The 13,932-nt window shown below is 44.5% G+C and overlaps 1 protein-coding gene across 1 annotated transcript in view; it reads right to left on the minus strand.

The window, feature by feature from the left end:
- LOC111865575 (transducin-like enhancer protein 4) overlaps nucleotides 1–13,932 on the minus strand; it is a 399,537-nt gene that overhangs the window by 69,674 nt on the left and 315,931 nt on the right. The window contains exon 9 of the mRNA XM_023853727.2: nucleotides 2,305–2,330. Within this exon, the coding sequence (XP_023709495.1) occupies nucleotides 2,305–2,330 (26 nt within the window). The remainder of the gene's footprint in view (nucleotides 1–2,304; nucleotides 2,331–13,932) is intronic.

A 13,932-nucleotide genomic window follows, 5' to 3' on the forward strand; every position in this document is an offset into this window, starting at 1 on the left:
GAACCCCGGCCGTCCAGCCTGTAGCTCGTCGTTATTACGGCTCAAGTTGAAACAGCCATAGCCAAAAATCTACTTAGAAGAGAACCAGCTCTGCTAGTGCATTAATACAATTTTTTTTTTTTTTNTCTTGCATTCCACAACAACAAAGTGGGACTTGTCATCAAACTAACAAACAAAAGAAGCGAATCTGAACAGGCGAGTAGTTTTCCAGAGGCCGCAAATTTGAACGTCAAAAATATTTTTTGACAGTCACTGAACAAAGAGATAAAACTCCGGCATAGCACTCCCTGGTTTACAGTCTCCTTCAACTGACCATGAGAGTAGCTTAACAGATCACCGCTGTCTTACACGGTATCAGGTAGACAGCATCCGTGGTGACGGCACAGCTCACCACTGCCACTGCTGCGGTGTGAATCTCGTATAATTTTCTGGCACGCTGTTCCCCATCACGTTACAAACAAACAAAAAAACTCAGTGGCCTGTAGTCCGCAAGCGAACTATACCGACCGAGCCACCGCCGCTTGTCGGCGAAGTTAGTGCCAACTTTAGCGGATAGAAGGTGTCATGTGGTCAGCGCAACGGATCCCCACGGCCGTTAATTTCGGTTTTCTAGACCGCAGCTGCTATTTCCTTCAAATAGCTTCTCAATTATTCTCACGAGGCTGAGTGGACCCCGTTCCAGACCCACTACTTTTCAGAAAATTTGGTAGCGCTGGGAATCAAACCCAGTACCTCTATATCTGTACCCAGGAACTCTGGCCACTTGACCATGGAGGTATACGTCGCCTGCGGACTAAAACCACATAGTCTGTTGTTGTAATTATCCTATATTGACAAAATGTGGACTGAGTCGAAGGTTTTGAAAACGGGCGAAATATACCATTCATTCTTTATATGAACCAATGAAGGAACACACAGCCGTTAATTCATGGCGTGTGTTTCATGAAATGCCTGGAACATACGTATATGTATGGCCATGGAAGATAATAAGAACAGATTTAAGCAAACTGAAGCATGGGCCTATATGTATTGGGGGGAACCTTGGGATTGCACATGAAAAGGTAAAGTTGTCCCCGTGTTTAATTAATTCCGCACTATGCCATGAAAACTGTACAGGAGAGTGGAGGTCTATCCACGTGCTCTTAATCTCGCTACTAGATGGAGGTGAGTGACCCGGCAAACTTACCCCAGGGAAAGAGCCCCTGGTATTCATTGCATAGCAGGCTGGCTGTGTAGAAACGGACGTTGGAGTGGATAAAAATATATTTCCCCTCTTGGAAATCGAAACCAANTACTAAATTTCTTATGCTACACCTTGGGTGTTTAAACAGTAATAGATATGGGCAACTGATTTTGAATAGTCAAGCACAATCACAAATATTAAATAAATTCAGAATGTATTCTCATGGGCTACGAAACCATGTATGCAGTCTTGAAGGTGGATACGGTGTCACGACTCAGAAGAACACAATCTGAAAAATCATCACTACGAAAACCGCTAAACGTATGAAATAAATGATTATAAAAATTTGTTAATTCTGAATACACCACCCTCTCTGCTGCGTTTTGGCAAATTCAACCTCTCTTATGCGAAGCGTGTTAGAGGGCGTCTATCTGCCAGCAGAAAATAATTTGAGATTGTCTTACACATCCAATCGCTTAAGGCTTTAAAAAAAGAAAGGCAAAACTATTCCTGTAACAGGCCGTGAAGGGCCACAGGACTGTGAGATGTCGAGGCTCTCACATTTTCTAGACATTCGGCTCACAGACGGTGGTGAGGTTCTCAGCCTTATGCGCAGGCCGCCCTTTACTCTCAGGAAGATTCCTGGTACTCATTTCTGTTAGAGGATGAGTCGATCCCAGGGCCATAGTGCGACTGGACGGATTAGGTCAATTGAAAAAAATTAAATGGCCTCATCGGGAATCGAACCCACGACCTTCCGGCTTATAGCATAGTGCCTCAACCAACTACGTTACCGCCTGGAGTTATTAAACATGAAAAAAAAACTGTCTGCGAATTTACACCTAGGCTCTTCTACCCACGAGCAAATAAACCCCCTACGTACCCACAGATCAGTCGGCTGGACAGGGATAACACTACGAATTCCCCTATCTGGACTTGAACCACGGCCATCTAAACCAGAGCTCTTCACTTCATTGGTTTAGATATACACTTTGTATCTAGTATCATGTATTATTAGTTTTGTGAATGATCCCTGTTAACAAATGCATTAATACAATGACACTTCACTGCAAATCGAAATTAAACTGATTCATCATGACGAGAAATGATCTGATACTTACATGCCGCTCTTCAGCTGAGTTGAGCCCTGGTTCCGACAGCACAAGACGTACATCAAGACAACGGGCACGTAGGCAGGGCCGATGACATGGAAAAGAAAGCAAGGAGACAATGTATTCAAATGTTTCAACTTGGTGGCGCAGAAAGGAGGTGGAAGGAAACTACAAAGATATAAATGGTGGGTGCAAAAAACGGAGCACAAGAGAAAGAGGGGGTAGGAGTGGGGAAGGTGGAAGAAGGATCTGAAGATGGAAGTGAGAAGACAAAAGCACAACCTCTGTTTGCTTGTTTATGAACTTGCACAAATTATATCGGAAAATTTTATAAGGCAGAGAATAAACAACGAAGCAAAAAGAATGTCTGTCCTCTTTCAAATACTAGTTCACATAAAAACATTCGAGTGCGAGATTATAGTCTCATGAGATGTGCCGCCGTAGAGTCTGAGAGACAGAAACCAAGGCTACTGCCTTCCACTGATGAGATGCGCAATTCGGGCCTGAGCCCGGACGCCGACTAGTCCAACTCGGTGGTTCTCAACCTTTGCGAGACCGCGGCCCGGTATATTCTTCTTTTATATATAAGACGAGGGTCCGGTACCGGGCCACGGCCCGGCGGTTGAGAAACACTGATCTAGCTGACATCTATACACTCCCTCAGACCCTTCAAGGAATTACCACGGTAGTACCTGGAACAGGCCACGGCCGCTTCCTTCCAAATCGTTATAACTTCCATCGAATCTTTCGACGCTGTATAGTCTCAATAGTGACAGCGTCATAAAACATACCACAAAGTCTTGGGGAATTCGCTGACTCCATCTTCAGGGTACAAGGGACCTTGAAGATGGAGAAGACAGGTTCCTCTGAAATGTCATTTCTTTCTGCGGTTCTTATTTAATGACGCTGTCAGTATCGAGATTAAGCAGCCATTGATGATAGGAAGATTAATGAATGTTGAGCAGTTGGAATGAGAACTAGTAAGGGAAACGAAAGCACTCGAAGAAAACCTGCCCCAATGCCACTTTCTCTACAACAAACCCCACATGATCTGAGCAGGGAGTGGACACGGTTCCCCGGAGTGGGAAGCCGGCGACTGAGCAAGTTGCAGAAGTACCAGAAGACGTGATTTCCAACAATCATCGCCACGAGAAAGGTAAATCACATATCCGAAAGCAACCATTTTCTCTTGTACAATAAAAGACGTACAAATGCTTCCCTTTAAAGTCTCTTGATACAGAAATAAGAAGTGTTTGATCGTCTCTGGCTGGACAGCATGAAACTGTCGGCATCGGTAAACATGACATGGGAGAACAGAGCACGAACCGACTGCAGCTATCCCAGGATAATGAACTGACTGCACTGGCGCACGGAAGAATTCTCTAACTGCGAAATGAAATTACCCGATCGTCACACGAGGGAAAATACCGTAAAACCAAAGCGAAACAAAAAAAAATATATATAAAATAATTATAATAGTTTTAAGTGGAGCGCTCTTTTGAGCGTGACTATAAACTTTCGGCTAGCATAAAAGATGGAGAATTACAGCTCAGGCCAGCTTTGTCTCCGGTAATCTAGGTGCCTTTTTCTGTGTTTGTGTACAGGTAGAGGCTTTGCGACGAGTTGATCACCCGCCCAAGGAGTCCTACCGAATGTCTAAGATCTAGTAAACCGAAGTGAAACTGAGACTTTCGTGGAGGTGGACCAAAGCCCAATTTGGGGCTGTAGCGCCAAAGGGAAAATATAAATACATATAATTCCCTTACATAGGGCCTACACAAAAATCACCTGATTCAACATTTTTTCAGACTATACTTAAACGGCAATTAATTAAAATGAAAACCAAAGCGTAAGGCGGTAAATAAATATAAAATAAAACATAACACATCGTATTTTTTTAAAAAACTATTCAGATAAAGTACAGTCACGAGTGCACATGCGTATGACTGGAAGTTTCATTGGGCTTGCACTACGCTGCTCGAAATTGACGAGACATTTCACACCACGTGACTAGTCGTCGTCCTCCATTGCTCCTAACATTTCTACCTCTCTCCACTAACCTCTCCTTTCTTCTCTGATTATTCCAGAAGACTCAGCGCGGCAAGCAACCCCTTGGGAATGTAGGATGAAAGCTGAAGTTGCTATAGGAGATAGTGGAGTGGTTTGGAGGGAGGAAATGAAGCTCCTTACAGCCTTCTCATATCGTTGTCATGACAACCACACTGGAGATCTTGGCTGGCATCTTCCGCTTTCCTTCCATTCCACCTCCTCCCACCCTACTGCCATCAGTTTGCTGAGAATATCTTCACAGTAAGAGGCAGCAGTGTACAGTGCTGATCATATGAACTGCATCAGTCTGAGGGACTCTTGCTGTAAGGCAAGGTAAGGTAAAGTTGTCCTGTGCTTGACTAATTAAGCACTACGCCATAAAGGAGTATGGGGGCTGGTTGTAAAGCAAGAGGAAACAGAAAGGTCGTGTAACTCAGTGGGGGGAACAAAGAAATGCGTACAAACTTTATGGAAATATGTCTTGGACGACTGAAACTTTAAAATTGAAAAGGGTAATATTAAGTTTAAGCTATGCAAAACCGATTGTGAGGTCGGGAACAGGACTCAACTATCTCATGACTGTGTCAAATGCAGATGTTTTCGATCAGTGATACTTAAGCACAGTTGTATTAACAGAATGCAGTTGTTTGCAAAGTACAGGTTCTGCAAAACATCTGACTACCAACATTTGGTATCGAAGTAAAGTCCTTGTGGTTAAGCAGAGTTATGGTTATGTACATGTAAACAGCTTTGCTTTCTGCCTTCTTGCTTGGCTTACTCTTGAACCTTGAAGATGGAGGTGATGTTCCTCCGAAAAGTCGGTTGACTTTCAAAATACTACACAGCGTTATACCCGAGAGTACAGAATGCTTCGTAACGACCAGTGTCAGAAACTAAAATTCTATTCATACTGTGTCTACTGAGAATATGTGACCTCAGAGAGAGGAATTACGGAAGGATGGACAAAACTGTATAATAAGGCGCTTCATAATTTGTATGTTTCACTAAATACGAGTATTATTAGAGTCAAGGAGGATGATATAGCCGGGTGGAATGCAACACGCATGATAGAGATATACATAACATTTTTGTCGGTGAACTTGAAGCAATGAATGGCCGAACACTGTCAAAATGGATCTTAACGCAAGACAGCGTGAGAATGTGGGATGGATTCAACTGCTTAGGATGGAGTAGTCCCTGCAGCGATAGGCTCCTGTCAATACGGTAACGAACCTTCGGTTCTATACAAGGCGAGGAACATAATTGGCAAACTCAGTGGGTATATCCACGGATCACGGGCCGGACGGCTGGGGTTCGATTCCTGGAAGGGAAAGAAATTTTACTCTACTCCATGGCGCCCAGACCGGCTCTGGGGCGGACCCAGTCTCTTATACAATGTGTTCCGAGGGATGTTTCCAAGGGGGTGACGCAGCTGGGCAATGAACCTAACCATTCACCTCCATCTAGTGCCGGGGTGGAGAATGGTGGAACTACACTTCGACTTCATGGCGAAGTGCTTATTTCATTAAGTAATGGTACAACTTGGGAGCCGGGATAGCGTAGTTGGTATAGGGACTGGCTACGGGCTGGACGGCCAAGGGGTCGGAGTTCGAGTCCCGGTAAGGTCAAGAATTTCTCTTATCCACGTGGCCCAGACCGGCTCTGAGGTCCACCCAACCTCCTATCCAATGGGTACCGGGGGCTCTTTCCGATGGGTAAAGCGACCGGGCCGTGATACTGACCACTCACCTCCAACTAGTGCCGAGGTCAAGAAATGTGGATCTATACATCCGCTCCTCATACGCCTCCATGGCACAGCGCTTAATTAGTTAAACACAGGGACAACTTACCTTTACTGGCACAAATTAATCTAACAAGAGTAGCAGTTTCTTAGAGAATCTACACTTTGGAGTTAAGTTATCCGATATGCACCAGCTGAATTCATCTCAAGGCGATCATGTTCGGGGCATTCGGGCTGCTTTTCTGTAGAGCCAGAGGTCTGTCTTCGGGAGTCAAGTCTTGTGAGCACGGCTGTCCATGTGTTCGGCCAGTGTGCACTTATGCCTCTTTGTCCTCCACCCCCCCATCCGCTTTCCACCCCACGAGCAATGTAAGCACAATACAAGGCAACCATCTTGGAGCCGACGACATCGTCTCCCAATTCCGGAATAAGTTCGCGTCAGCGACCTATGCTTACACTACATACCGGGTGTTCATTTTGATTCATTAGCAAACAACGTGACGGGTGTCGCACTTTCACAAGTGGCAGCACCGATAACTCTCCGGTCTGTTAAGTCAGAGAGACTTCGCCCCATTCCAAGTTTTACACTCTACCGCGCTTTATCACATCTGCAGTGTCCTGTCATTTCGCCTGTTCTTCCCTGTGATCATACTTCAGGTATTCCACACAACACGCAAGCCTCTCCCCCCCCTCTCGCTTTCACGCCTTTTGGACATTGGAAGCTTGTCAGTTTCTTAATCCTATACACAGTCGTTAGGACTCTTTGGACGGGGGATCAGCCCTGCGCAAGGCCGCTATCTCCATACAAAACAACACAAACACAGAACAAACGAACAGAGGCATCCATACCTCTAGTGGGACTTGAACCCACGACCCTAGTGTTCGAGCGGGCGAAGACGGTTCATGCCTTAGACCGCGCGGCCACTGTGATCGGCATGCATGCCTCTTGCAATGCATTTTTACGGTCAAAACAACGGTCCTTCCATACAGCGCGCGCAAAAGAAAACAATACTTTATAAATACCGCTTATAAAATAAACTTTCCATGTTGTTTTGTACACATGGGGAGCCGGGCCAGCGCAGCCGGTCAGTTTAGCGACTGGCTACGGACAGGACGAGAAAGCGGAATCTGAGTCCCGATAGGGTCAAACCCTTTCTTCTCTCCATGCTGTTCATACCGGTTCTGGGGACTACCCAACCTGGGGTTCCTTCCCCGAGGGTAAAGCGGCAAAGTCGTCAAACTGACCACTCACCTCTAACTAGTGCAGAGGTGAACAATATGTGGACCTATACATCCACTTCCCCATACACCTTCATGACGTAGGTCTTAATTAGTTAAGCACAGTGGCAATTTTACTTCTTTTGTATGTATGTGAAACTTGGTATGTCATATTACGAGAGGATGTTTGAGAACAGTGCGCTGAGGAGAATATCTGGACCTAAGAGGAATGAAATAACAAAAGGCTGGAAAAAACTGCATATTGACCAGTTTCATAATTCGTACTGTTCACGAAGTAATATCAGAATGATCAAGTCAAGGGGAATGAGATGGGCGGGGTTTGCAGCACGCAACAGGAAGGAGCACATACAGGTTATCGATAGGAAAACCTGCAGGGAAGAGACCTACAGGAAGACCTAGACGTAGACGGGAGGAAAATATTGAAGTGTATATACCAGAAGTAGGATGTGCCGTCGTGGACTAATGGCGGACTCATGTGAACCTGATCTAAATAATTAGGCTACAGGCCCGTCGAACTGGTAAGCCCAGACAGTTGCGGTCGGGGCAAAAACAGTAAGCCTGGACACCGCTCTGTGATACCGTGAAAGAGGAGATTGAGGGAACGTAGAGAGAGGACAGCCGCTGAGAGGTCTTGAAGGCGCTCTTGACTCAGCTTGGGTTGTTCAAGTGGATGGCTGGAGGACGAAAGGGGTGAGAGACGGAGTCCTGCGCATACACACACAAGAGACGGGGTGGCCTTTCTGAAGAGCGCCCTCCGCACTCCACTCAGCGACAGAGCTGCTGTTACCAGACTCCCTCCGCGCGGATGTATAGGACAGTCCGTTGCACTATGCTGATGTGAAAGCTGCGATACTCGGCAACGTATTATCCGGTTACTGATTAATTTGTGAATGTGATGATTAAAAGATGTAACTATTGGTGTCTTGATGGTTTTATTTAAGATTATATCTTCACCATGTAAGAGCCGGGATAGTTCATTCGAAATGGCGACGGACTCCGGGATCGAAGACGGTGTTCTATTCCCGGCAGGGGCAAGAAATTTCAGAGTCCAGACGGGCTCTGGGGCCCACCCTGCTTCCTATGCAATGGATACTAGCGGCTGTTTTCCTTGGAGGTAAGGCTGACCACTAACCTCAATCTAGTGCCGAGGTCAAGAATGGGAGGGCTATACCTCCACTCCCATGTCTTCATGGCATAATGTTTAAATAAGCACAAGGACAGCCTTACCTTGCTATATACACCATGTTACGTTCCTCGTGAAATCTACTCAAGGAACGGTGATTTTCTGAAATGTGCATTTTTTCGACCCTAGAGGACTAACACTGTTGGCAACCATGATGTGTATGTATTGACCGTCTTCTAGTGCACACAGTCTCACCTGTCACTTCAATACATGTTTCGGCATCACTGTGCCATCCTCAGGTGTGTTATTTACGTTAAACTATTGCACTGCACGCCATCATATGTCGTTTATAAAACGATTTAAAATGTATATTTTTCATGTACTATAATAAAATTTATATATTAAAATTTTTGTTACGATTTATCATCTTATACGTCGTATTTCGAACTCGCGTATTATATCAGTCAGTATTATATCAGCCGAAACATGTAGTGAAGTGACAAGTGAGATTGTGTGCACTAGAAGACGGTCAATACATACACATCATGGGCGTGAATCAGTGCAACAGGAGGCTAAAATACAACTGTTAGCAAGCCATAGTTTGGCGAGTGTTGCGGGGGAAGGAACCAACAAGATGGCACCCCCGAGAAGTCCAAGGCCGCTGCCCCAAGCTGTTGAGTCATGATAATATCTTCATCCAGGTTATCCAGCTTCTATAATCATCATCTATAAGGGTTGAGCTTGTTAGCCCATTCCGTCCTGAAACATCAAGTCATTTTCTTCTTGGCCTTCCTGTTCCACGTCTTTCTATCGGTTGGTAGGAAGTTGAGTGGCAGCTCTTCCTGATGACATCCTCCCTGGATGCTCCAATCAGTTTCTCTTTCTTTCGTGTTCTTGTCTGTCCAGTTCCTCATTCCTAGTTGTGCCCCACACAGCATCAGCCGCATCTACGCTGCTTTGAGGAGCCCGCGTTTCACTATCATACATCAGGCATGGCAGTGCCATGGTTTCATAGCATGTTATAATAGCTGTTCTAGACAATCGGAGACGGGCATTTCAAGTTGAGCGCCATTTTGGACTTCAAGCACCAGAAGAACTTATGCAGCACACCACAAAGGCAACTCTTAGCAACACTATTTCCTCTAATTCAAAACGAAATAATCGCTATGCTTTACAAACTAACCACTCAGTTTCCACTTTTAAAGAAGGACGTAAACAATTTATTTATCATATATCCTTAATTCAACACGGAAAAAAAATCGTAACTCATTCCTTGTATCTCACGTGCGCATGAAGAGAATGTGAAACACAAATCGATTTATTCATTTTCATTTCATTTATCGATGCTGTCTGTATCTCCGGCTATTCGTGATGATTAGCGAATAATGAACTTAATAAAAGGACGAAGATTACAGCGGCAGTGGCCCAGTTTGAGGTATTTGCCTGCAGGGACTGAAACCCCACTAAACACCTGTCAGCGTTGCCGGTCTCCGGGTGTGAACGCAGGACCTTCAGACTACAAAGTAGGACGACCAGACACTCTACCGCGACATTCTGTTTCATTCAATGGATTGGTATTTATATGAATGTCATAAATTCCATGTTCTTTATCTCACGCCCTGCGGCGTTTTAGACCAACTCACGAAACTTACTCGTGCATATGGATTCCAGTCTCTCTATCATGGGCACAACACAATTCAATAATTCTGACTGAATTCACAGTCGTCGTATGTAGGGTTTCTCTCCTAAGTGACCAACTGCGCTCAGGAGAACACAGCCGTTTAAACGCATGATCAGACGCCTTTGGACGACTTGTCGGCCATTTTCAGTGGCACTCGGATAGAAGTTCTTGCACTGGCTCTTGTACGGTCTGAATCGTAAAGCATCAATACGGGAGGCTTCAGTGAATTACGAGGTGTATCCACAAAATAAGGTCCGTTTGCAAATATTACCGCAGGGTTAAGAACTGCTATCCAAATGCCACTGCAGATGGCTGAGAAATCACGAGGCTTCTTATAATAAATTTAAAAGGATCTTTCGCAATAAGTGCAAAGTAGCAGTCCAGTCATACTGACAGATTTCAAGTAAACTCCTTCTGTAACGGCACCAATGCCATCCGTGATCCTTCCAATCTTTAAACTACTAAAGTAAGTAAAGGTATCCTTGTAACAGGCCGTGGAGGCCCATAGGGTTGTGAGATGTTGAGGTTCCCACATTTTCTAGACAACTGGCTCATAGATGGCGGCAAGGTTGTCAGCCCTACGTGCCGGCCGCCCTTTACCCCTAAGAACATTCCAAGAATATTCCTGGTACTCATTTCTGTTAGTGGCTGAGTCGACCCCAGGGCCATAATGCGGCTGGAAGGATTAGGTAAATTGAAGGAAATCCGACGACTCCATCGGGACTTGAACCCGCAACCTTCTGGCTTGTAGCATAGTGTCTCAACTATGCTACCGCGTAGTAACCCTAATGTACTCACTATTATTATATAAATGGTACTCATTTTGTACTTTGTTTGCATGTATTTTTTTCTTTCTGCGTTCACTTTGTAACTGGCCTCTGGGGTGTTACGTTCGTACGCAAATAAATAAGAACTGAATTTATTATTATTATTACTCATTTCTGTTAGTGGCTGAGTCGACCCCAGGGCCATAATGCGGCTGGAAGGATTAGGTAAATTGAAGGAAATCCGACGACTCCATCGGGACTTGAACCCGCAACCTTCTGGCTTGTAGCATAGTGTCTCAACTATGCTACCGCGTAGTAACCCTAATGTACTCACTATTATTATATAAATGGTACTCATTTTGTACTTTGTTTGCATGTATTTTTTTCTTTCTGCGTTCACTTTGTAACTGGCCTCTGGGGTGTTACGTTCGTACGCAAATAAATAAGAACTGAATTTATTATTATTATTACTCATTTCTGTTAGTGGCTGAGTCGACCCCAGGGCCATAATGCGGCTGGAAGGATTAGGTAAATTGAAGGAAATCCGACGACTCCATCGGGACTTGAACCCGCAACCTTCTGGCTTGTAGCATAGTGTCTCAACTATGCTACCGCGTAGTAACCCTAATGTACTCACTATTATTATATAAATGGTACTCATTTTGTACTTTGTTTGCATGTATTTTTTTCTTTCTGCGTTCACTTTGTAACTGGCCTCTGGGGTGTTACGTTCGTACGCAAATAAATAAGAACTGAATTTATTATTATTATTACTCATTTCTGTTAGTGGCTGAGTCGACCCCAGGGCCATAATGCGGCTGGAAGGATTAGGTAAATTGAAGGAAATCCGACGACTCCATCGGGACTTGAACCCGCAACCTTCTGGCTTGTAGCATAGTGTCTCAACCAACTACGCTATCGCGTAGTAACCCTAATGTAATCACTATTATTATATAAATGGTACTCATTTTGTACTTTGCATGTATTTTTTTCTTTCTGCGTTCACTTTGTAACTGCCCTCTGGGGTGTTACGTTCGTACGCAAATAAATAAGAACTGAATTTATTATTATTATTATTATTACATAGTACAGCCGTTTGCCCTCTAACATAAATGAGTACCAGGAATCTTCCTAAGGATAAAATGCAGCCGGCATGTAAGGCTGACCTCACCGTTGTGAGCGGATTGTCTAGAAAATGTGGGAGCCTCGACGTCTCACAACCCTGTGGGCCTCCACGGCCTGTTACAGGACTAGCTTTACCTTTACCTTTGCCACAATATTCTATTGCTAATGTAGGCCGATTATGCTATTCACATCTTCAAATTTTACACAGCAGGTGCCACAACTAGGTTGTTTCATTTTTCGTATCATATTGCTCTAATTTCGTCTCTCGCCTCCTAAAACACTCGACATTTGTGTCCCTGTTCGGGACACATGGAAATTTTTTACAGTGTTTAGTGCTTCCTGCAGTAATTTCCCCTCTGCTAGATGTGTTCTGGCCGCTAATACCGTTTGCAAATTCGTTGATATTTTCAGCAAATTACTTTTTAATCCAAATGACATTATTGGGCTATAGGGCTGCAGTTTTATTAACTTTTTTGTTTAGTTTGTTGTTTGTTTGCTTTTTACTCATGCTAACTCTGTAACTGGACATAGGCTGCTGAATTAGCACTTTAATTAATAAAGAAGTGACTCGAATTAATGTTGTAGTTATTCTCATTATTTCAATTATTGTATTAGTAAATATGCTTATTTAAGAGGACAAATCTTGAATCAAATTATATACCAGACAGTGGAAAATAAGCAACATACTGTCACGTGTATTAGTGACTACAGACGGGATTTGGATTGGTGAACAAATTTACTGACCACTTACAGGTCGCAAATACAAATAATTATAACACTATTACTGATTTCCACACTACAAATCAATCCACACTCAAGTCTTCTCAGTTTGCTCGGTAAAGGCTCTCCGCGATGGCTATTCCTCTGGAGTGTGTTCACTAGCCGTTCCTTGGCAACGAATCTCAGCGATAGCGATTCTTCAGCTTCCGTTGCCCGCTGGTTAACAATCCACAACTGAACCCTCAACTGCACTGCACAGCCAGTTATCTTCAAGATAACTCGTCGGCACGGACGACGCAGAAAACACGGTCTCCATTGTTGACGCGGCATGTTTACCGCGCCGTTGTGTAGCAACGGTGGCGGTGCGGACCCCCACAAAAATTACGCTCTTCCATTGTCGTGCACGTATTACTTAGTACCAGGTGTTTCTCTGGCTACACAGTTCTTGCACGGAGCAAATATGCCACCATATTGTTGCGCACCCAACTTATACTCCCGTGTACTACCTCCACTGCACTGCACTGCACTGACATCCTGGGCACTGCATTAAGGAAGAATAAGATAAGAGAAAGGCAAAGCTGCCCAGTGCTTAGTGAATTACCACGACACGCAAACATGTACAAGAATTCAGCTGTAGCTCCATGCATTCGGCACTAGACGGAGGCTAACGATCAGTTTCGCGTCCCGGCCACTTTACTCCCAGGGAAAAAGACCCCAGTACCTATTGGATACGAGGTCTTGGGGCAGACAACAGCCTCTTGCCGCTGCCGGGAATCGACCTCGGGTTCCCCAGTCATTCAGCCCGTAGTCTAGTCGCTATACGAACAGAACTACCTCGGTTCCCATTGTTATTAGTGTTGGATACCGGCATAAATACTGTATTTTTCTCTTTTCCAAAGCTTCCAAATTGGCTCTGTGGCCGACCAAGCCTCCTATCCAAGGGGATTAATCAATCACGGTGTGACGTCAACCAATTAGAGTGCCCAGGTTAAGAATGCATAGAGCTCTGCACCTTCACTCGGGCACGCATAGTCATGGCGTAGTGTTTAATTAAGCACAGAAACTACTCTACTTTATATCAATGTTATCACTACACGAGTACTTCACACTTCTTGTATCAGCCGCGATTCTTCCAGTTATTAAAATACTATTGTTGTAAACGTATGAACTTCACTTTTCTCGCTTCTTAATA

The sequence above is a fragment of the Cryptotermes secundus genome, unplaced genomic scaffold (assembly GCF_002891405.2).
Source record: "Cryptotermes secundus unplaced genomic scaffold, Csec_1.0 scaffold1019, whole genome shotgun sequence".
In the NCBI taxonomy this organism is placed as follows: domain Eukaryota; kingdom Metazoa; phylum Arthropoda; class Insecta; order Blattodea; family Kalotermitidae; genus Cryptotermes; species Cryptotermes secundus.